The sequence below is a fragment of the Lynx rufus genome, unplaced genomic scaffold (genome assembly GCF_022079265.1).
Source record: "Lynx rufus isolate CCGP_SWC_20201006 ecotype Redwood Valley unplaced genomic scaffold, mLynRuf1.p SCAF_11, whole genome shotgun sequence".
NCBI lineage: Eukaryota > Metazoa > Chordata > Mammalia > Carnivora > Felidae > Lynx > Lynx rufus.
In genome coordinates, this window is record NW_025814825.1 from 31,721,510 (window position 1) to 31,747,637 (window position 26,128).

General features: G+C 36.4%; 2 protein-coding genes across 2 annotated transcripts in view; one reads left to right on the forward strand and one right to left on the reverse strand.

The window, feature by feature from the left end:
* PANK1 (pantothenate kinase 1) overlaps window positions 1–1,232 on the reverse strand; it is a 102,060-nt gene extending 100,828 nt beyond the window's left edge. Inside the window, exon 1 of the mRNA XM_047073153.1 lies at window positions 1,039–1,232. The gene's annotated coding sequence lies outside the window, so the exon portion shown is untranslated. The remainder of the gene's footprint in view (window positions 1–1,038) is intronic.
* Window positions 1,233–1,416: 184 nt separating this feature from the next.
* KIF20B (kinesin family member 20B) overlaps window positions 1,417–26,128 on the forward strand; it is a 73,294-nt gene continuing 48,582 nt past the window's right edge. Inside the window, exons 1-18 of the mRNA XM_047073149.1 lie at window positions 1,417–1,510; window positions 3,402–3,494; window positions 4,946–5,093; window positions 9,749–9,835; window positions 9,943–10,059; window positions 10,927–11,065; window positions 11,614–11,798; window positions 13,500–13,536; window positions 14,518–14,745; window positions 15,917–16,028; window positions 16,870–16,941; window positions 17,037–17,183; window positions 17,860–18,022; window positions 18,716–19,006; window positions 22,373–22,512; window positions 23,494–23,632; window positions 24,523–24,751; window positions 25,664–25,716. Coding sequence (XP_046929105.1) covers window positions 4,947–5,093; window positions 9,749–9,835; window positions 9,943–10,059; window positions 10,927–11,065; window positions 11,614–11,798; window positions 13,500–13,536; window positions 14,518–14,745; window positions 15,917–16,028; window positions 16,870–16,941; window positions 17,037–17,183; window positions 17,860–18,022; window positions 18,716–19,006; window positions 22,373–22,512; window positions 23,494–23,632; window positions 24,523–24,751; window positions 25,664–25,716 — 2,286 coding nt within the window. The 5' untranslated portion in view covers window positions 1,417–1,510; window positions 3,402–3,494; window position 4,946. The remainder of the gene's footprint in view (window positions 1,511–3,401; window positions 3,495–4,945; window positions 5,094–9,748; window positions 9,836–9,942; window positions 10,060–10,926; window positions 11,066–11,613; window positions 11,799–13,499; window positions 13,537–14,517; window positions 14,746–15,916; window positions 16,029–16,869; window positions 16,942–17,036; window positions 17,184–17,859; window positions 18,023–18,715; window positions 19,007–22,372; window positions 22,513–23,493; window positions 23,633–24,522; window positions 24,752–25,663; window positions 25,717–26,128) is intronic.

Consider the following 26,128-nt stretch of genomic DNA (forward strand, 5'->3'; position numbering starts at 1 on the left):
AAAAGTTAGTGTATTTTGTATATTCTTTTGCATCTGTTTACTAAAAAATATAAATATGATTTTCTTAAACATTTTTTTAAAATGTTTATTTATTTTTGAGAGGGAGAAAGACCGTGAGCAGGGGAGGGTCAGAGAGAGAGACACACACAGAATCTGAAGCAGGCTCCAGGATCTGAGCGGTCCGCACAGAGCCCCACGCCAGGCTTGAGCTCAGGAGCAGTGAGATCATGACCTGAGCTGAAGTCGAAGTTTCAACCGACTGAGCCACCCAGGCGCCCCTCATTCAGCTGCGTTTAAATCCCAGCTCCCCCATTAATAACCATATGCTTTTTGGCAAATTACTTAACTATATGAAGTCAGCTTCCTCAGAATCTATTAAATGGGGATGATAATGTTATTTACCTCAAAAGGTTGTTCTCAGGATCGGTAAGACGATCCATTTTATATGCTTAGCACCAGCACAAGGTAAACGCTCAATTAACCTTAGCAGTTATATTTTTCTTTAAAATCAAGTACACCAGGGAGAGACGGCCTCAGTAATAAATGCTTGACATGAATATTACAGCACCACACTCGGAAGAAGAGGATCACTTTAAAAGAGGCAGAGGAGGCTGTACTGGCTCTGAACATTTTGGGCAAAGACCTTGCCTATGCATGGAATTTAGACTGTCAAAGCACAGCGCCTCGCAGCGGTAGGTGCTTTATACTCTCAGAATGAGAAAGAAAGAAAAAAAGAAAGGAAGGAAGAAAGAAAGAGGAAGAAAGAAAAAGAAAGAGAGAGAGAAAGAAAGAAAATGCCTATACGAGTCTATTCTGGGAAAAACTCATTTCGTCCACGAGGGCGGCTGGGGATGACATATGGGGTCACGCAGCGAGGGAAGTGGCCCTTCGGGTGCGGGCAGCGCTAGTTCTAAGCGACTCTCGGGACAAGTAGGTCTGCTCCCGCCTGCAGGGACCGGACCGGGCAGAGGCTAGCCCCCATTCCTCGGCCCGTCCCTGGGGGAGTCGCGGGGCTAAGTGTGGTGGCAGCGGCCTCACCTCCAGGCCTTCGCTACGTCTCGTCTCCACGACGGTATCCGAGATTGGAGTCCGTGCCAACGGAGGTGGTACCCGCCGCAACCACCAGGCAGCGTCCCATCCCTCGCGGCACCGCGGGCTCTGCGGGAAGCTCCGACCCTCCGCACGCAGACCACCCACCGGCCCCGTAGCCCATCACTTGCGGGCGATCAGAGATCCGCCCCAGATTTGAAAGCTCCTTCCGGGACCTAGTGGGAAGCCCACGGCTCGAGCCTCTGCGATCCTAGGCGCCGTTCCGGAAGCCCCGCCCACTCCCAGCGTGCAGTGCGGTGGCTTGGCCGCCATTGTTTGAATTTGAAAAAGGAAACATCGCGGTGCTGCTCGCAGATCTGGCAGGTCTGGCAACTTGTGCAGGTGAAGAGGTGGGCCCAGGTGAGGGTGCGAGGTGGCTGCGCGAATACCAGACTTGAGGCTGGGAAACGGTGCTGGCAGTGTGAGTACCTTCCCAGGGGATCCCGACGCCCCTGAGGTTACTCTCGGGAAACTGGGTTGCAGAGCGATGGGTGCTCCTAGGGCACCGTGGGCACGGCCTGCGCATCGCAGGGTTGAGCCATACTACTTGGGTTGGGGCTTAAATGTCGTCTCCACCGCATATTAGCTGAGTGAGGCAAGGCAACGTATTTTCTCTCTCTGGGTCTCAGTTTCCTCATGTGTTAAAAGAGGTAGTAATAATAACATTTATCCTCTTCCAGCTCTTGTGAAGATAAAATAATATGTAAAGTTGTTAGAAACGGTGCCAGTATATAGTAGGCACCAAGTGTTTGCAATTAGTGTTTTTTGTTATTGCTGCTGCTGTTGTTGGGGCGCTGGCCTCCATTGCCAGGCCTAGTTTTCTGGATCCCGGAGGTGAGCAGTTTGCTTGGCAGATGATATGACCTCTTTTTTTGGGGGGTGGTGTGGGGAAGCCCTGTCTGGCTGTAGGTGCTTTTATTTCCACGCTGCTTCCACTACCAGGGGTTTGCCCTTTGGGGCTTTTTAGTACCAAGCGGAAGAGGGTGTGTGTGGCAAATGTGAGACTACTGTCATCCCCCAGTTTAGAATGTTTCCCCCAACTCGTTCTACTTCCTGCTTCAGTGATTCCTTCTGACACAACTCTAATGTTCCTTGCTGAAGGATTAGTTGACAATCCTAAATTCATGCCTTAAGCAATATTTGCTTAAGGTGATCAGATTCAGATTCACTTTTTTTTTTAATTAAAAAGGATGTTTTAATGTTTGTTTATTTGAGAGAGAGAGAGAGAGCTAGCAGGGGAGAGTCAGAGAGAGGGAGAGAGAGATTCCCAAGCAGGCTCCCTATTGTCAGCGTGGAGCCCTACAGGTGGGGCTGGATCCCACTAACCCTGAGATATGACCCAAGCTGAAACCAAGAGTCCGATGCTCAGACTGAGACAGCCAGGCACCCAAGGTTTACTTTTGCTTTTAAAACGAAGTAGCATGTTTACCCAGAAGCCGCGGTAACAGTCTATATATTTTATTAGATCTCCACGACCCAGGACTTCAAGTTGCAAGATCCTATAAAGGATTCCTCCATTAGGAGGAGGGTTCTTTTGACACTGTATTTTGTGGATGGCATTCAGAAACCTCATTCAGTAGTGTATTTGTTATTTTTCACAAGTGTTCAGCCATGGAATCTCACTGGAGAGAAGATAAAAAGATTCACATTCTCAGTCGTGGGAACAGCCTTTGAAACAGGTCTTGAACCCTGCTGTTGCTAAACATAATATCACTAAAAAAGTAGTACCAATTTTTTTTGATATAGAGGATTTTATGATTCTAATTTAAGTCATTAGGGAATTTTTATCCTCATACATCTCTGAATATGTTGTAGGGGATACAGAGTAGTTCTTCTTGCCCTCAAGAGATTTCTAGTCTAGTTAGGAAGAAGTTAACTTCTCATACTTAAATACAAGTTAACCAGAAGTTCAGGTTGTGACAGTATATGTCAACAATTTTATAAATGTTAAGAGGTAGTTCATTGAAACTGAACTATGAACAAGTACAAACTACTATAACCTTGCTTTTTAAAAGAGGTATAAATATTCTTTTTGATTCAGTAATTTAATAGAAGGCTTATCATTTTTTTTTAATAATTGAAGGCAAAGAATGAAATTTATCTTCCAATTTCCTGGGTATTTCTGTAAAATCTGACTTATGCAATGTCAAGCCAGTGCTTTAGTATTTTTGCAAACTTCTCTATGTTCTAGATCAGTGGTTATTTCCACTCTATCGGATACCCTTTTTCTTAATTTTCACCCATACATTGGGTGTTTGAAATATTCTATCAAACTGCATTTTAAGTAATTATTTCATTTTTATTTATCACAGTATTTATCACTGACAATACAATAAAGACAAAAGCAACCAAGATACTAAAGTGTATGGTTGGTCGATCCTGCAGTTTCCTGGGCTTTGTTGAAGGTAAATAATTTCCTTTGTCTTTTTGAGATTTAGGAAAAACAGAAAAACAAAAACAACTCTGTTGTATTGCGTTTGTGGGTTTCAGGGCTGATCTAGGAAAAAGATATGACCACAGTATGTCAGTATCACACAGGAACTTTATTGGGATAGCACTTTGACAGGATTACATGGGAGAGAGGTCCACCCCAGCATGAAATCTTTCAGAAGCTAGAGTGAAGGACCACCACATAGAAGGGGGAAAAGGTAAAGGAACCTAGGGGGTTGGGAGGGGACGGAGAGGAGAATTAGACTTGGGGGTTTATGGTCTTAAGTGGTGTTGTTACTCAGAAGCACAGTGGGGAGTACCTGAGTCAGCCAGCTCCTAGGGGCATCAGTGGCTTGGGTTTTTATAGTCCTGAATTTGTCTCTGCGAACAGAAGTTGGGTGCAGTTTCGTGGGATGTGTAAACTAGTTATGCTCTGGTTGACTTGGAAAAAAGAAAAAAGATTATTTGGGCTATATTAAAAGCAAATTGATGTGTAAAAATTTTAATTTGGCACCTAATAGATTTTTGAACTAACATTCCTGGCGTTCTGTGAAGAAGTAAACAACACAGGGCCAATATACAGGGGCCATCTTTGGCTTATTTATATAATATGTATGGATGCCCATTACTCTTTTCCTGAGCCAGGAACCCTAGTTTGGGAATCACTGTTCTTTTATTTCATAATACTGTCAAAGAACATCAAGGAGCTCTCTTTCTTCCTGCTATTATGCACCTAGTAGATTGTCAATAATTATTTGAATGTTAAATTTTTTTTAGTTAAAGTTACCTGTAAGTTTACGTTTAAGTTTAGTGTCTTGATGTTTAGTTGTAATACTTTGATACATTATTCCATATTCACCTTAATTTTTAGCACCTACAATGTGTCAGGTACTGTTTTGAATGTGGTCACATACATTATTTCACTTTTCACTTGCATTATTTGGAAGAATTCAGTTGAAAGAATTCAATTGTCCAGATAACTGAATTTAACTCGTAAATGCTAAAGCATTACGAAGGCTTATAACTAACATTTTCAGAAGACATTAAATAACTAAAGTAACACAAGATTATTATTTACTCTATAATTATTTGATTTCGGAGAGGATTTCGGGCAGAGATTGAATGTTTTATATTGTCTTACTTAATGGACTACCTTTACTCATGAAATCTCTGGCTGAATCGACCTATAAGTTGGATCATATGAATAGTAGTGGCAGGCTCTGTTCAATATTACTTGATTCAGAATCTTTATAATTTTGATCATTTGTCTTTTCCGTGGGTCATCATCGTGTTATAGATGTAATGTTCCTTTCTCTAGACATCTAGTTATGGGGGTTATTAGTGGGCTGGACTCAGACATTTTAAACTATGAGTGGCTTATATGCTAATTTATTAAAATTATCTAAAATTACTGTTATTCTTGCAGAATGGAATCTAATTTAAATCAAGATGGAGTGCCTAGACCATCCTATGTTTTTAGTGCTGACCCAATTGCAAGACCGTCGGAAATAAATTTTGATGGCGTTAAGCTTAATCTCTCTCATGAATTTTCCTTAGTTGCTTCAAATACTGAGGTAAGTACGAGGAAAGCATTATGCTGACTGAGTGGAAATGTGTGTGGTGTGCACACACTTGCAGACAGGTATGACCAGAGCTTTCCAGACTTTGTGGGTTTAAGGCAACCTTCTATCTCGGTAATTTTTTCATGGTGCCCTAAATACATACCAGTTCTTCCAAGTAGTAGGTCCAAGCAGCTTAATATATAACTATACCTTAACCTAGAGCCATTTGAAAAATATTAATGTAAATGAAAAAAAAGTTGTCTTTCTTTAATTTCACAGTTATTTGCTGTAAGGATATGTATATCTTTTGTGCACATCATAGCTTCTCAGGCTTTGGAATCAGATTAGATATTGCCAGCCTTATTTCCTGTTCTTCAGTGTTTTGGGGTAGTACTTGTTTTTTATCATAGCAACCACTGAAGAATCCAGTTTCACCAAGATATGACATCAAAAGAAATGGTATGATCTAAGGTGGCAACTGTGAACTATTTTGAACTAATAGTTCACGGTGTTCAACATGTTAAGTACTGCCATGATTTCCTCAAAAATGTAAGACATTCCACTATGCCCCTAGGAATTGCATGCCTTACTTAAAATAAGCTAACTCAGTAGTGTTTAAAAAGTAAAAATCCTTCCTTCTACCACCGTAGCTACTACCACTGTTTGTTTCGTGTCTTTGTAAACTTTATTTATTTTTTAAAGTTTTATTTATTTGAGAGAGAGTAAGCGAGCGAGTAAGTGAGCACGACTGGGGGAGGGGCAAAGAGAGAGGGAGAGAGATAATCATAAGCAGGCTGCACGCTGTCAGCACAGAGCTGCTGGGCTTGATTTCATGAATCATGAGATCATGACCTGAACTGAAATCAAGTGTCCGATGCTTAACCTACTGAGCCACCCAGGCACCCCACCCTGCCTTGAGTACTGTAGCTTTATAGAATGTCTTGAAGTCGGATGGTGGCAGTCCACCAACTTTGTTCTTGTCTTTAATTTATATTGGCTTTTCTGGGTAGTCTAAATTTAGTTTTAGCCATTCTAATAGATATATATTGGCATCAAGTTGGTATTTGCATTTAATAACTAAATGTGTTGAATATGATTTCATGTGCTTATTTGTCATTAGTGTATTTTTGGTAAAGTGTCAGTTTAAATCTTTCCCCATTTAAAAAAATTGGATTGTTTGTTTTTATATTATTAATTTTAAGTGTTCTTTATATTTTTCAGATGCATTTGTTTATCAGATATATGCTTTATAAATATTTTTTCCTAGTCTGTGGGTTGCCTGTCCTCTGTTGACAGTATTTTTTGAACAACAGAAGTTTTTTGTTTTTATTTTAATGTTTGTTTGTTTTTTAAATTTATTTTTGAGACAGAGACAGAGCATAAGCAGGGAAGGGGCAGACAGAAAGGGAGACACAGAATCTGAAGCAGGCTCCAGGCTCTGAGTTGTCAGCACAGAGCCTGACGCTGGGCTCGAACTCACGGACTGTGAGATCATGACCTGAGCTGAAGTCGGACGCTCAACTGACTGAGCCACTCAGGCGTCCCTGTTTTTTGTTTTTTAAAAAAAGAGTTAGCTAACTCTTGGCTTTGGGAGTAGATTCCCGTGATTCGTCACATACATGCAACACCCAGTGCGTATCCCACCCAGCAAGTGCCCTCCTCAATGCCCATCACCCATTTTCCCCAACCCATCAACCCTCAGTTTACTCCCTGTATTTAAAGAGTCTCCTATGGTTTGCCTCCCTCTCTGTTTGTAGTTATATATTTTTTTTCTTTCCCTTCCCCCCTAATGTTCTGTTAAGTTTCTTAACTTCCACGTATGAGTGAAATTGTCTTTCTCTGACTGACCTATTTCACTTACGTACCCTCCAGTTCCATCCATGTTGTTGCAGATGGCAAGATTTCATTCTTTTTCATTGCCAAGTAGTATTCTATTCTCTCTCTCTCTCTCTCTCTCTCTCTCTCTGTATACACACACACACACACACACACACACACACCACATCTTCATCTTCTGTCTTCATTCATCAGTTGATGGATATTTGGGCTCTTTCTATGATTTGGCTGTTGTTGATAGCACTGCTATAAACATTGGGGTACATATGCCCCTATGAATCAGTACTCCTGTGTCCTTTGGATAAATTCCTAGTAGTGCTATTGTTGGGTTATAGGGTAATTATATTTTTAATTTTTTGAGGAACCTCCACATTGTTTTCCAGAGTGGCTGCACCAGTTTATAGTCCCACCAACAATGCAAGAGGGGAAAACAGAAGTTTTTAATTTCATCAATGTTTTCTATTGTGGATTGTCCTTTTGGTGTGATACCTAAGAAATCTTTGCCTAACTCAAGTCCACAAAGATTTTCTTCTATGTGTTCTTTTAGAAGTTTTACAGTTTTAGTTTTACATTTAGGATATGATCCATTTTGAATTTTTATAAACAATGTGAAGCATGTATCCAAATCCTTATTTTTTTTTTATGTATAGATATCTAATTGTTCTAGCATGATTTGCTGAAAAAGCTATGCTCTTTGTACTGCATTTCCTTTGCATCTTTATTATAAATCAAATGTCCTTCTCTATGGGAGTTTATTTCTGAATATTGTTTCATTGATTTGTCTGTCTTTCTGCCAGTACCCCACTGTTATGATCACTGTAGCTTTGAAATAAGTGTTGAAATCAGGTAGTGTTAGCGCACCCAATTTCTTTTTCATAGTTTTGACTATTCTAGATACTTTGCACTTCTGTGAGAATTTTTAGATGAGTTTGTCAATTGCCACAACAAAAGCCTCTTGGGATTTTGATTGCAGTTGCATTGAATATGTAGATCAGTTTTAGAAGAATTGACATCTTAACAATATTGAGTTTACCAAATGATGAACAAGGTGTATCTCAATTTCTTTTGGTCTCCTTTAATTTCTCTGAGCAATGTTTTGTAGTTTTCAGAGTGTAGGTCTCTCACATCTTTTGTCAAATTTATCCTGTATTTCATGATTTTTGATTTCTTCCAAATGATATTGCTTTTAAAATCAATTTCTGGTGTTTCTTCCCAGTGTATAAAAGAATAATTGATTTTGCATGTTGATCCTGTATCACGTTAACATTGCCAAACTCGTTTAATAGTTGTAGAGATGTTTTTGTAGATTCTGTTTGATTTTTGTATGTAGATGCTAATGTCTGAATGGAGACAGTTTTATTTCTTCCTAATCTGGATGCCTTTTCTTTCTTCTTCCCTTGCTTACTTTTTCTTTCCCTCCCTCCCTCCTTCCCTCCATCCTTTTCTTTCTTTCTTCCTTTCTTTCTTTCTTTCTTTCTTTCTTTCTTTCTTTCTTTCTTTCTTTCTTTCTTTCCTACTTTCCTTCCTTCCTTCCCTCCCTTCCTTCCTCCCTCCCTCCCTTCCTTCCTTCTTCCTTTCTCTTTCTCTCTCCCCTCCCCTCCTTCCCCCTGATTACCATTCGCTAGAACCTCTAGTACAGAGTTGAATAGAAGTGGTGAGAGCTGAAATCCTTGTCTTGTTACTTGCTACTTATCTTAGATTCAGTCTTTGATCATTAAGTATGATGTTAGCTGCAGGTTTTTGTAAATGTTCTTTATCAGAAGGAAGTTCCTGTCTATTCCACTTGCTGAGAATTTTTATGAATGGATGTTGAATACATATGTCAATATCCTGTCATCAAATGCTTTTTTTACATCTATTAGAGATAAATGTTTCTTTATTCTTTTAATGTGGTTAATTACCCAAATTGATTTTTGAATGCTAAATTGACCTTGCAGTCCTGAGATAAAACATTTTTGGTCAGGATGTATTATTCTATTTTATATATTGGCTAATACTTTGTTAGGGAATTTTTGCATCTAAATTAGAGAGGTTGTTCTGTAATTTCTTCTGAGGATATCTTTGTCAGATCATGGTGTCAAGGTTATGTCATACTCAAAATTAGTTGAAAAGTGTTCTCTCTATTTTCTTAAAGGGCTTATCTATGATTTGTATGATTACATCCTTAAGTGTTTGAGAGAATTTAGTAATGAATTACCAGGGCCTGGAGTTTTTTGTGGGATTATTTTGTTTGTTTGAATATAAGTTCAGTTTTTTTTTTTAGTTGAATTTCTTTAATAAATATCAGTCTGTTCAGATTTTCTAGTTTTTTTGGTTTGTTTTTAGTAAATTGTATCTAATTGTTTCCTTTTTACTTAAAGAAACACACTTCTTTAGAATTATTTTAAAAAAGGAATTAATTTCTCCCCCAAAGGAAGCAGTAAAGAGAATGCTGTATAGCAAACAATTTTTAAATAGAATTGAACATTTGGGTTAATGGGCTATTCTGGTTGCTTGTAATTTACTTTGGAATTCTATGTTTTAGTGACGTAGAACCCTATTTTTTGTTTTTAGTTGCAAAGGTTAGGATTTTAGGGAAAAGAGGTGTATTATAAGCTTCAAATATAAATATAGAAGGTAGAGGAAATCGAGTCTTTTGTGGTATTATTTTTTTTAAAGCAGATTTGCTTTTCTTTAGACATATAAATGGTTACAAACAGAAGAATCACTGATTGCTTAGAGGTTCTGTATGACCTTAAATGGTTATGTAATAGCCACTTTAAAAAAAGGTAATTTCTGAAAAGCCATATTTTGTATTTTTTAAATACAGTTATTTTGTTCTTCTTTTTAAGGGAAATAGTTTGGAATCCAAAGATTATCTCCAGGTTTGTCTTCGAATAAGACCGTTTACACAGTCAGAAAAAGAGCATGAGTCTGAGGTTTGTATTGACTTTAATTGGGTCTTACTTTCATGGGCAACATGCCATTGTTTTTATTTATTTATTGTGGGCTTTTATTGATTGATTGATTGATTGATGTCTTCTAGGGCTGTGTGTATGTTCTAGACTCACAGACTATTCTGCTAAAAGATCCTCAAAGCATTCTTGGTCGGTTAAGTGAGAAAAGCTCTGGGCAGATGGCACAGAAATTCAGTTTTTCCAAGGTAAGTCCTATGAGAAACTAAAGATTTTAAGTAAAAGAGATTTGGCTTAGGCTAAATTGCTACGTTATTGTATATAATGAACTATATATGTCTTGTACTTATGGAACTTAGGTGTTAGGCACTGGTATTTTTTCTTAGAGTGGAAGTCAAACTTTAGGTTTGTAAACATCTAATTGGAAATGAATAAATTGCTAAATTTATTGCTAAATTTATTATTAAATTGATAAATTTTTTAATCTTTTTAAGGAGATGTTCTTTCCAAAATTTAGATGAAAACTTGATTGACTGGGTCAGATTTCTATCTTGAAAACTTTCTGACAGTAGTTAAACTATCATGTATATTTGTGGGAGTTGGGGATATGGCACCTCCCTTAAGTACGAATCTTGTAAAAGAAATCTTTTAAAATTATAAAACACGAGGGGCAACTGGCTGGCTCAGTTGGGGGAGCACGCACCTCTTGATCTCAGGTTCATGAGTTTGAGCCCCATGCTGGGTGTAGAGATTACTTAAATAAATAAATAAAGTTAAAAAAAAAGTTTTTTTTTTTTTTAAATTTTTTTTTTCAACGTTTATTTATTTTTGGGACAGAGAGAGGCAGAGCATGAACGGGGGAGGGGCAGAGAGAGAGGGAGACACAGAATCGGAAACAGGCTCCAGGCTCTGAGCCATCAGCCCAGAGCCCGACGTGGGGCTCAAACTCCCGGACCGCGAGATCGTGACCTGGCTGAAGTCGGACGCTTAACCGACTGTGCCACCCAGGCGCCCCAAAAAAAAAGTTTTTAAAAACATGAGTTATAGGGTAGAACTCATTGTAAAAATTTACTTGAATTTTCTAAAAAGACTTGTTTTAAAAAATGCTTGTTTAGGTTTTTGGCCCAGAAACTACACAGAAGGAGTTTTTCCAGGGTTGCATTATGCAGCCAGTAAAAGACCTCTTGAAAGGACAGAGTCGGCTGATTTTTACGTACGGGCTAACCAATTCAGGAAAAACATATACATTTCAAGGTAAATTGTATTGTTTTTACATTTCAAGGAAAAAAGCAGTAATATTCACTCATTTTCATAATATTTGTATGTAGTTATGTTTCCATTACCTAGTACATTTGCTCCATTTTTAATACCGATAGCATCGTGAATGTGTATCGCCGATGGCTTTTGATTCAGATTGATTTAATTCATTTGGGAAATTACTTTACCCATATGATAGAGAATTAGGTGATAAAAATTTGGAAAAAGGATTTATGTGACGTAGTGAACTAAGCATGGATAACCAGGGAAGCATCTTAAATTTCATTTTACTTTTCCATTATGTGATTATGGGTGATTGCAAATCTTACGGCCTGATCTGAATGTAAAATTTCAATAATAGCTGATAAAATGTCCATTCTACAATGAAGACCAAAGTGATGGAAAACTAATGCTGCAACTTCTTTCACTTTTGTCTTAGATGTTTATTTTTGCCTGTTGGTGATATAAAAGGACTCTTGTAATCCAGGAACATTTCCACTTTGCTAATACTCTGAAAGGATATAAAACAAAAATTCTTTTCACAGGCACAGAAGAAAATATTGGTATTCTGCCGCGAACTTTGAACGTATTATTTGATAGTCTTCAGGAAAGACTGTATGCAAAGATGAACCTTAAACCACATAGATCTAGAGAATTCTTACGGTTATCACCAGACCAAGAGAAAGAAGAGGTTGCTAGCAAAGTTACATTGCTCCGGCAAATTAAAGAGGTATGGAGGGAGTCTAGTATGTGAGATATATAAATGTCATGACCTTTTATAAGCTCTTTAGTTTGTTTTAGCCTATATTGGAATATTTTGTGGTGGTGGTGATGGTGATGGTGATGGTTGTGTTTTCTTTTTTTAGGAAAGTATTATAACCTTGTTTGAAGTTTTTCTTGTCCTTGCTTTATATTGTACAAATGGCAGAAATGTTTAAACAATTCAAATGTAAATAGTTCCGAAATTTCTTTCGGTTGTTGTTGAAACACTACTGTCCTTGATGTAATGATTAAAAAATTTCTTTTTAGGGTGCTTGGGTGACTCAGTCAGTTGAGTGTCCAACTCTTGGTTTCGGCTCAGGTCTGATCCCAGGGTCATGAGATAGAGGTCCACATTGGGCTCTGTGCCAACAGCACAGAGCCTGCTTGGATCTCTCTCTCTCTCTCTCTCTCTCTCTCTCTCTCTCTCTCTCTCTCTCCCCCCCCCTCCCCCTCCCCCCCCCTCTCTCCCTCTCTCTCTGCCCCTCTCTTTCTCTTTCTCTTTCAAAATAAATACATAAATAAACTAAAAAAAAAAATCTTTTTTTCTCCCTCTGCCACTCTCCCCTGCTCACATGCTCTCTCTCAAATTAAAAAAATTTTTTTAGTTATAAAAATAATTTGTGCACACAAGGTCTAAACAAGGGAATGTGAGAAATATAAAGGGAAATTCTCGTGGCTTTATTTCTGAAGAGAAAATCGCATTAACATATTGGAAAGTATAGTTTTTGATTCTTTTCTAAAACAAAATCTGTATTTAGAGCTTTCTATAACGTCTGTATATACACAAACACAGTCATATATACAGTTGCATATATCTTCATACCTTTTGATTTTTGCTCAGTGGAGTTTAAAGTTCAGAGTCCATGATTATGATCTCTGAAAGTAAGCTAGTATATAGTATAAATAAGAATTACAGAGATTAGTAGATGATTGCACAGGTAATTCTTAGAAGATATTAAGGTCAATAATGAAAAAATTTCCCTAATGAGTTATTCAGTTAAAACATTATTTTGCTATGAAATTGTTAAAATATTTAAAAAAATGAAATCATGCTTTCATACATTGATTGTAAACTGCGTTTTTAAAAAGCACATTTTCTTCTATAAAGACAAATATTTTCATATCTTTTCATCCATTATTCAGATTTAGGGATATATCCTAAGGAAATAATTAGAATGCAGAAGAAAAAAATAACAAATTGAGATATTTATTTTAGTATTACTTTTACTGGGCAAAAATTTGTAAATAAATGTTCAATAACAGGGCAGTAATTAAGCCATTTCACATCTATTCCGTTATATAGCCATCAAATACTTACAAATAATTTTTAATCATAGCAAGTAAAAGTAAAAGCTTTCAAGGTAAGGTAACGAGTGTGGGGAAAAGAATAGAAAGGCATGTGTTAAAATATTAATAGTAATTGCCTCTGAGTGATAGGGATCATATATGATGATATTCTTTTTAATAGTCTTCTGTAGTATCCCAGATTTCTTATTATGAGAATGTATTATTTAACTAGGACAAAGAATTAATAGAGGTCATTGAATTGAGTAGATGAAAGGTTATGGTTTGGTTGGTGACTTATTTGGATAGATAGATAATTAATACAATGGTTATTTAACCTTAACTAAAAATGGTTTTTAACTTAAAAAAAATTGTTCCTTTTTAGGTTGCGATGCAAAATGACAGTTATGATACTCTTCACGGTAAGGTTTCCTTTCTCACTTTTCGAATGTTGATTACGTGACATACTTTTGAATAGCTTTTAATTTTTGAATCAGTCCTAGCGATTTAATTTTTTTAATGAGATAGCAATTCTTGGAAAATGGTACATAACTATATGAAATATCAGTCACTGTAAAGTTTTCTTTGGATTTAATGTCACAGAGAATCCCTCTCACTTACAACTTTTATGTAGAATTCAAGAGAGCTACTATTTTTTCTTTGTCCTTTACCTTTAACTTCAATTTGGCTCATTGGCATTTTTTCAAAAAGAAAAGAAAGATAAAAAGAAGCCAAACTTTGGCTAATATAAATTATATTATTTCTATAAGCCATATTTATATAAAATATAAATTTTGTTTATATCTGCTTTGGTCCAAAAAGTTTTTAACATTGCTGAATAAAAGATTAAGGATACTTGGGTTCCTGGGTGGCTTAGTTGATTAAGTGTCGGACTCTGGATTTTGGCTCAGTTCATAATTTCACGGTTTGTGAGTTTATGAGTTTGAGCCCCATGTCTGCGCTGACAGCATGGAGCTTGCTTGGGATTCCCTCTCACTCTCCTTCCCTCCTTCCCTCTGCCCTGTGCCTGCTTGGGATTCTCTGTCTCTCTCTCTCTCTCTCTCTCTCTCTCCCCCTCCCTACCTCCCTCTCTCCCTCTCTCCCTCTCTCCCTCTCTCCCTCTCTCCCTCTCTCCCTCTCTCCCTCTCTCCCTCTCTCCCTCTCCCTCTCCCTCTCCCCTTCCTTCTGCCCTGTGCCTGCTTGGGATTCTCTCTCTCACTCCCTCCCTCCCTCTCTCCCTCTCTCACTCTCCCTTTCCCTCCCTTTCCCTGCTCGCTCGCTCGCTCTCAAAAAAAGTAAAGATTAAGGATACTTAGTTTTTCAAGTCCACAAGTCTTGATCTGTCTTATCTCATTTTTAGTCTATTTCTTAACTTTCTGATTATTCTTTTTTATTTTTTGTAGGAAGTTTAATAAACTCTTTGAATATCCCAGAGTGTGAAGAATCCATGAAAGATTGTGAACAAGCCAGCTTGAATATGGATAATAGTATAAAATTTTCTGTGTGGGTTTCTTTCTTTGAGATTTACAATGAATGTATTTATGACTTGTTTGTTCCTGTATCATCTAAATTCCAAAAGAGAAAGATGCTACGCCTTTCGCAAGATGTAAAGGGCTATTCTTTTATAAAAGGTATAGTAATGAATGTTTTTTATTTTATTGCTCCAAAGTTTCTTTCTAGACTTTGTTACAGCAAACTGGAGATTGAAAATTTTTATATTAATTGTTAGCATCAACATAATAAGAGAAGTTTGTGCTTTGCAGGTATGTTTTGGTATGTTAAGTAAACCTGAATGTAAGGGGTCAGTGTTAATATTGTTTTCCTTGAGTATCATTGCAGGGGTTTGGGGGGGGGGGCGGTGGGAAAAGCTGTGTGTGTTTATATTCACATTATTATGCTGCTTTGCAGCAGTGTGCAAACTTTGGAGCTTTCCACAGTGTGTTTTTCCAACTTTTTACAGTTACTACTCAAAGTAGGAAGTACTTACATATATTAACATTATGATCTAGTAGTTGCATGTGTATATACGTACACGTATATTTACAACTCAGAAGTTTCGTGAATTATACTTATCCTTAGTACAAGGAACACACTTTGTACTTTGTTTTTTGGTGTTTTCTGTATTCTACTTCATTTTAATAAAATGCTGGTTATGACTAAATTTGACTTGATGATTCACTAATGAATTGCAACCTGCAGTGTTTCACATCTAGGTAATTTTGTAGGGTTAATCCGTAGTGTGCTTTGTTTTTTGTCTTTTTTTTTTTTTTTTTTTTTCTGGATGTTTAATTCTAAGGAATCTCTTCTATTTTTAATTTTCCCTTTGACCTACTTTTGAAAAACTTTTGTCTGTGTTTGTGTAACTTAAATATTAGAAAGTAATTGTAACGCCTCCCCTTATATTTCACTTTTCTAGTGGAATATGGAATAGCTGAGTGGATTCCACATAAGGGGTGTTATTAAAAGATTTCATCATAGGGGCACCTGGGTGGCTCAGTCAGTTAAGCATCTGACTCTTGATTTCACCTCAGGTCATGGTCTCACGCTTCATGAGATCAAGCCCCGTGTCGGGCCTGTGCTAATGACGTGGAGCCTGCTTGGGATTCTCTCTCTTCCTCTCTCTGCCCCTCCTCCACTCATACTCTCTGTCTCTCTCTCAAAATAAATAACTTTTAAAAAACTTAAAAAAAAAAACTTCATTGTATGTCTTTGGGAAAAGAGGTTACAAATCTCTAAAGAGATTACATTGTACGACAAATGCTATGTTTTTATAAATTGATGTGTCCTCTTTATTTTTTAAAGATCTACAATGGATTCAAGTATCTGATTCCAAAGAAGCATATAGACTTTTAAAACTAGGAATAAAGCACCAGAGTGTTGCCTTCACAAAGCTGAACAATGCTTCTAGTAGAAGGTAAAGAAGAAACACTGTGGTGTGAGCTTGAAGTACCCAGGGTATTCTGTGCTATTGTAAATACAACTAATTTAAGATTGAACTGGGCAGTAGTCTCTCTGATATGTTAGATGAATTCATAGGCATAAAAAGTATTCTGTTAACTGAGGAGCACTAAAGCACAGAAGATTATCTGGACTATTTCTTGTTCTAACATAAAATTTACTAATTTACATAAAGTCGCTTGGGTATTTTTACTCTTTATGTGAATATCTAAGCTCTCTTTTAAGAGGTCCCTACAATATACATCTCAAGGTTAAAGAATGATGTTTTTGAGGGAAGGAATTGGGACTTGAGAGACAAAAGGAAATAAGTTTAAACAGTGAGATATTTAAAACAGGTTGTCTCTTAAGGGGGAAAGAGCCCTGTCTTCCATACTTAGTATGGCATGAAGATCGTATATGATACAGGTAAGCCTGTATTTGGGCCAAATGTATGCTTTGCTTTAGGTAGAAGATTAGCAGTCTGTATACCATTTTAACTAATAATATGATCTTTGCAAGTAAATTGAAATTTTATTGTAAATGATTCCACTAATAGAAGTGGAATGTTAAGAGAAGAAGAGGGTTCAGGGAATTTGGGGCTAAATGAAAGATAAGATACATGATTTTAGGCAGTTGGGTATTTAGGTGACAATGGAACATGGGATTGGAATACCTGGCAACTGGTTGGAAAATGCAGTGCTGGAGGTATGGCTAGTATTAGGGTGTAAATAGATGTCGATTTGGATGCTGGTTTCACCAGATGGAATGCAGAAATTAAAAATGAAAGATAACATTTGATTTTTGTATATTTCTTTTAGTCACAGCATATTCACTATTAGAATATTACAGATTGAAGATTCTGAAATGCCTCGTGTAATGCGAGTCAGTGAGTAAGTTGAGCATTCTTTAACTCTTAATTATTTTGAATTGTTTCATTTTGAAGAACTTTTCATAGTTTTTTTTTTTTTTTTTTTGGTTAATTCAGATTGTGTTTATGTGATCTTGCTGGTTCAGAAAGAAGCGTGAAGACACAGAATGAAGGGGAAAGGTTAAGAGAGACTGGGAACATCAATACTTCTTTATTGACTCTGGGAAAGTGTATCAATGTTTTGAAAAACAGTGAAAAGTCAAAGTAAGTGTTGCTGAAAGTGCTATTAGCATATTAAGTGTTATAATATTTAAACTTTCAACTCCAGTTTTAGAAAGTTCTTTTTTGTTTTTAACCTGCTTCCTATGTGATGACTATATATGGATTACAATTGAAATAGAGTTCTTGGATTTAAAAAATTGAAGTAAAAAATATTGTTAGTTGATGCCAGTGACTCATCAAGTAAACAGTATTTTCCATAGCAAATATATGTCAACAGGCACTTTGGATAATCTTCTTATGATCCTGGTTTAGCATCTAAAACCACTTTATTCTTACTAATGCCTTGTGTTCTAGATGTGATAAGATTTCTGTGTTAATTACACTTTAGGCTTAGTAAATTGTAATTGGCCTTCATTTTTAGTTAATGTGTTTCATGGCATATCTTGTATAATTGCTTTACCCTAGAAAATACAACCCAGTTCAATGTGATTTTCTTAACATTTTGCATACTGAGTTATTGTTAGTTTTCGTATTAGTAGTAGTATTTAAAGAAAAGAACATAAATAAACAGAAAATGACTTTTATGGGCAGAACTAATCACTAACCTAGAGTTTAAGTCCGTGATAGCTAGATTAATTATTTCTTTGTAAATTTTATCAGCATTCTGACTTTATGAGATTTGTTTTAACTTATGGTTTTTTGAAAATTTTTTCCATAGGTTTCAACAGCATGTGCCTTTCCGGGAAAGTAAACTGACTCACTATTTTCAAAGTTTTTTTAATGGTAAAGGGAAAATATGCATGATTGTCAACATCAGCCAGTGTTATTTTGCCTATGATGAAACCCTCAATGTGTTGAAATTCTCAGCCATTGCACAAAAAGTAAATATATTCAAATTTCTGCAGGATTTATTAAGTTTCTTACCAGAATATGAACTATTTTTTCTTGATGTAACTAACCCATTTTGTACTTATAACTGAAAACCTGGGAAATAATTGAAAATTAGAAATGTGAATATTTGATCAAGTAAGAGGGCATTAAAAAGATTGAAAGTTTCCCTTGCTAGTATTAGGATAACCTTAGTAATAAGAGTTCATAATACACACTCATTACAAATTACGAGTATTATTGTGAATTGTCCGTCTGCTCTGCCATCCATCTGGTTCACTTCATGGCTAATCAGGAAGCCCTTCTGCTAGGAGTCCTTCTTGTATGTTTGTTTGCATAGATAGGTCTTCTTTATAAATTTTTTTTTTTTTCAACGTTTATTTATTTTTGGGACAGAGAGAGACAGAGCATGAATGGGGGAGGGGCAGAGAGAGAGGGAGACACAGAATCAGAAACAGGCTCCAGGCTCTGAGCCATCAGCCCAGAGCCCGATGCGGGGCTCGAACTCACGGACCGCGAGATCGTGACCTAGCTGAAGTCGGACGCTTAACCGACTGCGCCACCCAGGCGCCCCGATAGGTCTTTTTTAAACACTGGAATTATTATTTGACTCAAATTTATGGATTTCTTTTTTAGTTGACAGTTTTTCCTTTCTGTTTTAAAAGTCACATTGGATATTTTTACAGGTTTGTGTTCCAGACGCTTTAAATTCTTCTCAAGAGAAACCATTTGGACCTGCCAAATCTTCTCAAGATGTATCCCTGGACATTAATAATTCAGTTAATAAAATACTAAATGTAAAAAGATCCACGATTTCATGGGAAAGTAGTCTAGAAGACCTGGTGGAAGATGAAGATTTAATTGAGGATCCAGAAAAAGGTGAAGAAAACCAAAGTGTGGAAAGTGAACGTACTGATGAAGATCTAGATAAGACTTTGGAGGAAGATAAGGCTTTCAGTAGCCATGAGGAGAAGAGGGTATGTATTAAGAACTCGTATTTCTAAGCTTGGCTTATTATTATTATGAAAGTTAGGGTTAACAATACCTACAACTCCCTCTCTTCCAGTTTTTTTCAGCAACATGCTAAGTTTGTTATGTATCTCAGCTTTATATGTATATATATATGTATATATTTAATATTTTAATTTTTTAAACATTTATTTATTTTTGAGAGACAGAGTGGGGGCAGGGGAGGGACAGAGGGAGAGGGAGACTCAGAATCTGAAGCAGGCTCCAGGCTCTGAGCTGTCAGCACAGAGCCCGATGCGGGGCTTGAACTCCTGAACCATGAAATCATGACCTGAGCCGAAGCTGGACGCTTAACCGACTGAGCCACCCAGGCGCCCCTCAACTTTATGTCTTGAAAAAATTTAACCTACAGTAGGACTAGTACAATGAAAACCCATTTATACTTCACCTGAATTTGCTAGTTGTTAACATTTTACCATGTTTAATTCTCTGTGTGTATGTGAATGCACATTTTTTTTGCCAGTACCATTTGAAAACAAGATGTAGACATAATGGCACCTTACAACTAACTACTTCAGCATGTGTTTCCTAACAATGTAGACATATTCCTTATGATCACAACACCATTTTCATACCTAGGCAATTTAACATTGATATAATAATATAATCTATTATATTGTCCATATTGAAATTTATTCAGTGGTCCCAGTATGTCCTTTATAGTCATTTTTTTTAAATTATTTTATTTTGAGAGAGCGAGAGTGCACGTAGGCACCCATGCTTGTGTGCATGAGTAGTGGAGGGGCAGAGAGAGAGGGAGAGAGAGAATCCCAAGCAGGCTCTGGGCTGTCAGTACAGAGCATGATGTGGGGCTCTACCTCATGAACCATGAGATCATGACCTGAGCTAAAATTAAATGTTGACACTTAACTGACTGAACCATCCAGGTGCCCAGCCATTATGTTTCTGAGCTTCAACTAAAGTTAACCATTGTTTTTGATTGGTATGTTTCTTTTAGTTATTTGTAATCTAACAGTGATATTCTTGAGAAGTTGAGGCTAGTTGTCTTGTACAGCACCTTCAATCTCAGTTTCTTTGATTGTTTCCTCATGATTCAGGTTTTACACTATACACAGCCTATTATTTAGGTCAAGTTGTAAATTTTCCATTGCATCCTATCAGGAGACACATGATGTCTGAATCCCCCATTCTTGGTGATGCTAAGTTTTGCTCATTTGGTTAAGGTATTGTGTTTCAGATCTCTCTATATTTTAAAAGTATCATCTGCGGGATGATAGTTTGAGACCATGTGAGTATCTTCTTCCTTAGTATCCTTTCACTGAGTGATTTTAGCATAATCCACCAAACTTACTTTGCACTCAGGTAAAAGCACTCAAAGTGTCTGCCTAGTACCAGTTATTCTATTTCTTCAAAAACAGGATGGTTGGTTGTCTTATATGTATGGTAAATGCATAAAATTGAACAGTGGTATTTTTTAATAATATTTTTTAAATGTTTATTTCTGAGAGAGAGAGAGAGAGAGAGAGAGAGAGAGAGACGAGTGGGGGAGATGCAGAGAGAAGCAGGCTCCAGGCTTTGAGCTGTCACCATAGTGTCCCACGCGGGGCTCAGACTCACAAGGCGTGAGATTATGACCTGAGCTGAAGTCAGACACTTAACCGAGGATGCTCCTTTATTTTTTAATGTTTATTTATTTTTGAGAGAGACAGAGACAGGGAGTAGGGGTGGGGCAGAGAGAGGGAGACACAGAATCTGAAACAGGCTTCAGGCTCTAAGCTGTCAGTACAGAGCCCAATGCGGGGCTCGAACTCCGGAATGGTGAGATCATGACCTAGGCCGAAGCCAGACACTGAACCCACTGAGCCACCCAGGTGCCCCATGTCTGACTCTTGATTTTGGCTCAGGTCATGATCTACTGGTTCATGAGATCTCTCTCTCTCAAAATAAATAAATGAACATTAAAAAAAAAATTAACAGTGGGAAAATGTAGTCATTTGAAATTATAAAAGTATTATTTAATCATGATGGAATCTGGAAAAAGAAAAGGAAACTAAATATAAACATCTCTCTATATACCATTCATGTTAATGGATTTTTACTATACATTACCCTTTTGTTTTTTAATTGTTTATTATTTTGAGAGAGAGAGAGAGGGAAAGTGTGAGCAGGAGAGGGGCAGAGAGAGGGGGACAGGGAATCTAAAGTGGGCTCTGTGCTGACAGCAGAGAACCCGATGTCAGGCTTGAACTCACGAACAGTGAGATTGTGACCTGAGCCAAAATTGGACACTTAACTGACTGAGCCACCCAGACGCCCCTATCCATTATTCTTTTGTATCCTGACTTTTTTCACTTAAAAAAAAAATGGTACAAAGTATGCATTAATATGTCATTGTTCATTACAGTAGGTTGCTGTATGATCGTACCATAATTGAAGCAATCTTTTTTGTTTGTTGAGTTGGGTTTCACTTTTCCTTTAATTAAGTACAATCACTATCATAAAACAACAACACTGATAACCATTTTCACAGCCAGAACACTGGGTCCTGGTATAGAAGTATTTCTTCGGTGTAGGTTCTTAGAACCAGGATTTCAAAGTTAGGATATTTATGGAAATATTTTCAATATCAAATTGAGACATTGAAAGATCTGTAGTTTTGAGAGAGTTTATTGGGTAATTTGTTGTTGAGAAAGTTTAAGTAGAAATCTTAAAAGACTATCAGGCTGTTATGCTATAATATTTTATTACAGATCTATACTGGCCATGTCAAGTGTTAATTGCCTTATTTATTCATTGTCCATATTACATATTTATGCTTTTTCCAGGGTTTTGGAGTTGTTGCTCACCAAATAAGTTTATGAAACATCTCTTTTTTCCATTTTGGAATGTGTTTGGGATTCTCAGTAACTACTCTGTGTAACACTTAGGCTTTAGATCTTGACTAAGTTAAAATCCAGCCTTTACCACTTTCCACAAACCTGGTCCTTACTTTCCCCACCTACAAAGTGTGGATGCTGCTACCACGCTCACATAGGTTATGTGGATTGAAAGGCATCGAATATGAACTCCCCAGAGTAGTTCCTGGTGGATAATGGATCTTCAGATTTTTTGTCCTTTTTTTTTCTTAGTGTAGCCATACAGTGAGACATCTGAGTTACTGTAAGTGTATTTTTAAAATGTAGAGAGGCTTTTCAGATTACTGAGTCTCTGCATACGTAATTTTCAGTGAGAATATTATCATTATTAAAAGGATGCATAATTATAGTCAACTAAAGAGTTATTTTTGAATACTCGGACAGTAATATTTCCCTTGGGATATATTTGTTCTTAGGATTTTAATGTTTATGTTTTAGAAACTGTTGGATTTAATAGAAGACTTGAAAAAAAAACTGATAACTGAAAGAAAGGAAAAGTTAACATTGGAATTTAAAATTCGTGATGAAGTTACACAGGAGTTTACTCAGTATTTAGCTCAGCGGGAAGCTGATTTTAAGTAAGTTACTTCTTTCATGTCCTAGTAAAAATTGAGAATTTTATTTGTACAGAATTTTTTATTTACTTTTTTTATATTAAGTGGCTTCTGAATTCTGACCTCTTCTTTCAGCCTTGAGAGTAGCTGTTGCTAATCTTGACAGTGGTTCTGAATTGTACGTGAATGATTTAAATTCTGCTTTTAATTTATAATAAATTTAATCTTAGAAATTTAGTTCTTATTTTATTTACTTTTTTATCATGATAAGTGTACTTATTTTTTTTAACTTTTTTTTATTGTTTATTTTTGAGAGAGAGAGAGAGAGCGAGGGAGGGGCAGAGAGAGAGAGGGAGACACAGAATCTAAAGCAGGCTCCAGCCTCTGAGCTGTCAGCACAGAACCCGATGCAGGGCTTGAACTCACAGACTGCGAGATCATGACCTGAGCTGAAGTCGGATGCTTAACCGACTGAGCCACCCAGGTGCCCTGATAAATGTACTTATTAATCCCCATCATCTATTTGACCCATGCCCCCTTCCACCTCCCCTCTGGTAACCATCAGTTCTGTATAGTTAAGAATTTGTTTCTTGGTTTGTCTCTCTTTTTTCTTTTTCCTTTGCTCGTTTGTTTTGTTTCTTAAATTCCACATGTGAGTAAGATCATATGGTATTTGTGTTTCTCTGACTTATTTAGCTTAGCATTATACCCTTTAGCTCCATTTGTGTTGTTGCATATGGCAAGATTTCATTCTTTTTTATGGCTGAATAATATTCCATTGTTTATGTGTGTGTGTGTGTGTGTGTGTGTGTGTGTGTGTGTGTACACACCACATCTTTATCCATTTATCTATCAATGGACACTTGGGCTACTTCCATAGTTTGGCTATTATAAATAATGCTGCAGTAAACATAGGGGTGCATGTATCCTTAATCTTACAAATCCAAACAAAAACAAAAAGTTGTGCTTTTATGTTTCCTAATGGGATTAATTTGTGTTATGAAGGGAAACTCTCCTTCAGGAACGAGAGATACTTGAGGAAAATGCTGAATGTCGTTTGGCTATCTTCAAGGATTTGGTTGGTAAATGTGACACTCAAGAAGAACCAGAGAATGAAGATTGTGTCATGAAAGTTGAAAACAAAGTATGTTAACTGAAATATGAAGTCCAGTGAGGTGTTTGATCTGTGTGTAGTGTACCACATCAGTGATGAGAAACACTAATATACTTTAGAATTAAAATACTTACTATGTAGCTTTATTATAATTAAGCATGCTTTGTTAGTAATGTAAGCACAATTAGTTAAATATAGCTATTAGACTAGAGAGAAATTATGTGTCATGTTTATATCTCCTTTTGTGTTGCTTTTTAGATGTACTGATTGTAGGTAGATTCCTTTTAGCCTCATTTGTGTCCATTTTAAACAATTTTGCTCTGATTAAAGCAAAATCATTTATATGTAAACAGGATTGCTCTTGTTGGCTGATTGACCATTCCCTGCCCTTGAGGAAACATACCCTTCTTCTGCTTCCACTGAAATTGATGTCTGTTGGGGGTTGTTTGATTTTGTTTTGTTTTTTTTTTTTTTAATAAGTCAGTTTAGGGGCCTGGGATGGTGATGTCCTGGCTCTTGCTGTCAAGTCATGTTTATTATGTATCCTAGACATGGTTTGGCTCTTTGTCTGAGTTGTGATGATGGAGATTTGTTTCCTTAGCTGTCCCACCAGAGCCCTTATGAGACATTATATAACAAAGTATACCTGAACTGACAGTCATAATTGTTCTAGGAGGATTTCTCATAACTTATGACATTTTTTTTATGGGAAACTGTGTCTCATGTTCCATAAAATAGTCATGAGTAATGGAACACAGCTTTTTAATAATTAGAGATACTTTGATACAATTTATTGAAAAAAATTCTAAATTGTGAATTTTTTTGCTATGTGTTCTTAAAACTGTCGAAATTAGATAGTGCCACATTGCAAGAGTGAAAGCCACTGTTAACATTAGGCATGTGGTTTTTGCTGTTTTTAGGAAGCACATAATTATGTAGGAATTGAAGATATTATTGATTCCCTTCAAGATGATGTCACTGATATTAAGAAACAGGCTGAAATTGCTCACTTATATATTGCATCTCTTGCTGACCCCCAGGAAGCTATTGCTTGTTTAGAAATAAAGTTTAATCAAGTTAAAGCTGAATTAGCTAAAACCAAAGAAGAATTAATCAAAATCCAGGAAGAGTTAAAAAAGAAAGAAAATGGTAAGTAGATGTATTTTATCCATATTTAGATGCATAAAAAACATGGTGAGTAAAACAGATGCTTATTTACGTATTTACTGTACTGACTAGAAAATTCTTTGATCTAGGCAACATTTAATATTTTAACATTTTAATGGCTTTGTACTAATTTACTATTAAAAATTTTTTTTGCCTTCATTTACTTTTAGGCTAATATTAATAGAAAGTAGAAAGTGGACCCCTCAAAACCAACAAGAACAACAAACACCAAATGAAGCATTAGTTTTATCAGCAAATTAAGAAATCTTAGGAAATTGTAAAGCTGTGAATTTTGTTCTGTATTTTTTATGTTCTGTCATAGTGTGGTAGATTCTGCTCTGGGCTTGTAAGTTTGGGATAGAGTAACTCCTATGGAGTGATTTTAAGTTTGTTACATTGGTACTCCATTCCAGCTCAGACACACACACACACACACACACACACACACACACACTCAATGTCTTGTCATATCTGGTTTTTAAAAGTGTTGGAGGACATGTTCTGCCCTTTTCTGTGTGAAACAAGATGGGTAGAAAATATCATGTAAGTGGTGCCTTTACATTATGAATGTATTTCATACATTACATTATGAAAATAGAAAAGCTTCTATTTTCCTTTCATCTCTGAAATTACACCAGAAATTTTTCACTATTTAACATAGGTCATTCATTTTTACCTTGGATTGGATTTTGAAAGTGGCTTTTACAGAAACCTTGCCCTCTGGTGGTAGAATTAGTAACTGAGTCCTGGGTGCTTCTAGTGGCTGTGAAAATCATTTTTCCTGACTGTAACACTAGTGTTAGGTCAACTATAGAAGCTTATGTGTCAATGATTATACAGTAATATATTTTTTAGATGCTTATATATTTGTTTTCAATATTCTTATTTTTTCAGAATCAGAAATTAACATAAATTCATTGGTTCAAGAGCTTGAGAAATCTAATAAGGTAATACTTCAAGTTTTATTTTGTCTTGATAAGGAACTTAATAATTAAGCAATTGAAGGAGCATGAATTATGACAAGGTACATTTATTTTAAAGATAATTTAAAATAATAAATGAATGTGATTAAAAAAATTGAAAATTATAAGTGCTTTCACTCTCAGGCCTTTTCTTAGTGATAGCAACTAGAAAGTTTCTTCAGTCTTTCCAGAAGATATTTATTTATATATAGAAAACACATGCACACATCTTTTGAAAAGTTTACACAAATGGGATTAATCAGTTTTGTGTCTTGTTTTCTTCCGTCAAAAGGTGTCTTGGAGATCATGCTGATGTAATTCTACATCAGCACATAAAGATCTGTGTTATTCTTTCGGTGGGTGCATAGTGTTAGTTGGATGCATTTAAATGTTTATT